The sequence below is a fragment of the Artemia sp. Qi Xiang Cuo genome, chromosome 1, assembly GCF_049724085.1.
Source record: "Artemia sp. Qi Xiang Cuo chromosome 1, ASM4972408v1, whole genome shotgun sequence".
NCBI lineage: Eukaryota > Metazoa > Arthropoda > Branchiopoda > Anostraca > Artemiidae > Artemia > Artemia sp. Qi Xiang Cuo.
Window position 1 is genome coordinate 95,651,626 of NC_142794.1, and position 1,804 is coordinate 95,653,429.

At 45.0% G+C, this 1,804-nt stretch overlaps 1 protein-coding gene across 1 annotated transcript; it reads left to right on the forward strand.

Moving 5' to 3' along the window:
• The first annotated feature begins 793 nt into the window (after positions 1–793).
• Positions 794–1,240, forward strand: LOC148956956 (uncharacterized). Its single transcript, XM_089092689.1, has one exon. It carries the CDS (start codon positions 794–796, stop codon positions 1,238–1,240), a length of 447 nt encoding a protein of 148 aa, XP_088948815.1.
• Positions 1,241–1,804: the final 564 nt, after the last annotated feature.

The following is a 1,804-nucleotide window of genomic DNA, read 5'->3' on the forward strand; positions in this document are numbered from 1 at the left end:
CAAACAACTTTTCTTCTTATACCTTTTACTTACCCTTGCTGTAACTTTCAGATGCCGAGGACACAGTACAGCCGAGAAGATCTGGACAAGGCATTCGTAGAGGTGAAAATGGGTTGGATAACAATCAGACTCTCAGCACCGAAGTATGGGATTCCAAAGTCGACGATTTCGGACCATTTGACTGCTACATCGTCGAAAGTGGGAGCAGGTAGACCTACACAACTGGATTTAGATGAAGAAGTGACACTCGCAAAGTGCATCAACACCATGGACAAGTGGGGTGTTGGACTATCCCGAACTGATATAGTCGCTCTTGTAGGCGAATATGTGAAGGTAAACAATATGAAAACTACTTTCAAAGACGGTGTTCCTGGATGGTACTGGTGGAAATACTTCAAACAGCGACACAACCGTAGTCTCAAGAAGCCTGAAACCAAAGAGAATTCAAGATACAAAGCCAAAAATCTGTTCCTGATGTACGGATTTTTTTATCTTCTCTCAGAGACGTTGAATGAACTTGAACTCCTCGATAAGCCCCACTTGGTGTACAACCTGGACGAGATGAGCTTCTGTACTGATCCTTCGAGAACCAAAGTTCTGGGACAGAAGAACTCGCCAAGTTTTCGGCAAACTGCTGGAACAGGGAGAGAAAACAACAGTTCTTGGTTGCGCCAATGCTGCAGGGGCAATTCTTCCCCCCCTGATCATATTCAAAGGCAAATCTGTGTGGTCCACTTGGACATCCGATGACGCTTTGCCTGACGCTTCATATGCTGCCACAGAAAGGGGTTGGATGACGGCTGACGTGTTCTACAACTGGTTAAAAGACCAGTTCATTCCTAGCGTTGGGCAAGAACGTCCAGTTCTGCTTCTTGTTGACGGTCATGGCTCTCATTTGTCGCTGCAAGTTGTGCAGCTGGCAATGAACAAAAACATCACGATTCTGAAGCTGCCACCCCATACGACACACATGCTTCAAGCTTTAGACGTTGGCGTTTTCAAGGCTTTCAAAACCACGTATGACCAAAGGCTAACCAAATGGGCAAGGAAAAATGTTGGAGAGAAGCTACAGAAAGCAGATTTTGTCAAGATGATAAGTGAAATTTGGAAACAATCAGATCCAGCTCTAATCCAGAAAGTATCTGTATCAACTGGAGCATGCGATCCTAGCGTACCAGAGAGAGCCAACCGTGCAAAAATCAACAGAGAGCGGTTTGACCCGCAGAAACTCAGGGTTTAAGATGCCTTTCTTGAAGAAAAGAAAAGAGAACAAGCAAAGAAACCAGCAGAGAAGTCAACAGCCGATAGGATTAGTGTTAGGGTCCAGAGAGAAAGTGACAATCTGACCGTCAACATCAACATTTCTTCCCCTGAGAAGAAACCACCAAATCCAATGAAGAAGAACTTTGAAGAACTACTGTTAGAGAGTGTAAGAAGAGAACCGAGAAGTGAACCAGGGCAGAGGAAAAAGATCACTCAGAAAGCTGGTGAAGTGATTACTTCTAAGGTGTATTTAGAGCAACTTAAGAAGCAGCAGGAGGATAAGGAAAAGGCAGACAGGAAAAAGGGTGTGGGAAATAAAACCAAAGCGAAAGAAACTGGTGATACCCAGACCTCTGGTGCCAAAAGCAAGAAGAAGAAGGTCTCACGAGAAGTGAACTCCCCAGTTCCCTTTTCTGATACCGAAAGCGAGTCCGAGATACCGTACGCTGACACCGACGATGATATTTCTCTTGGAGAGACGTGTGTTCTTGATGACCTCGATCAGCCTGGCCCTAGCAAGAAAAAGATTCTGGAAACATTA

Coding starts and splice junctions, on each gene's coding strand:
- LOC148956956 (XM_089092689.1), top strand. CDS start 794: ATGACGGCTGACGTGTTCTACAACTGGTTAAAAGACCAGTTCATTCCT.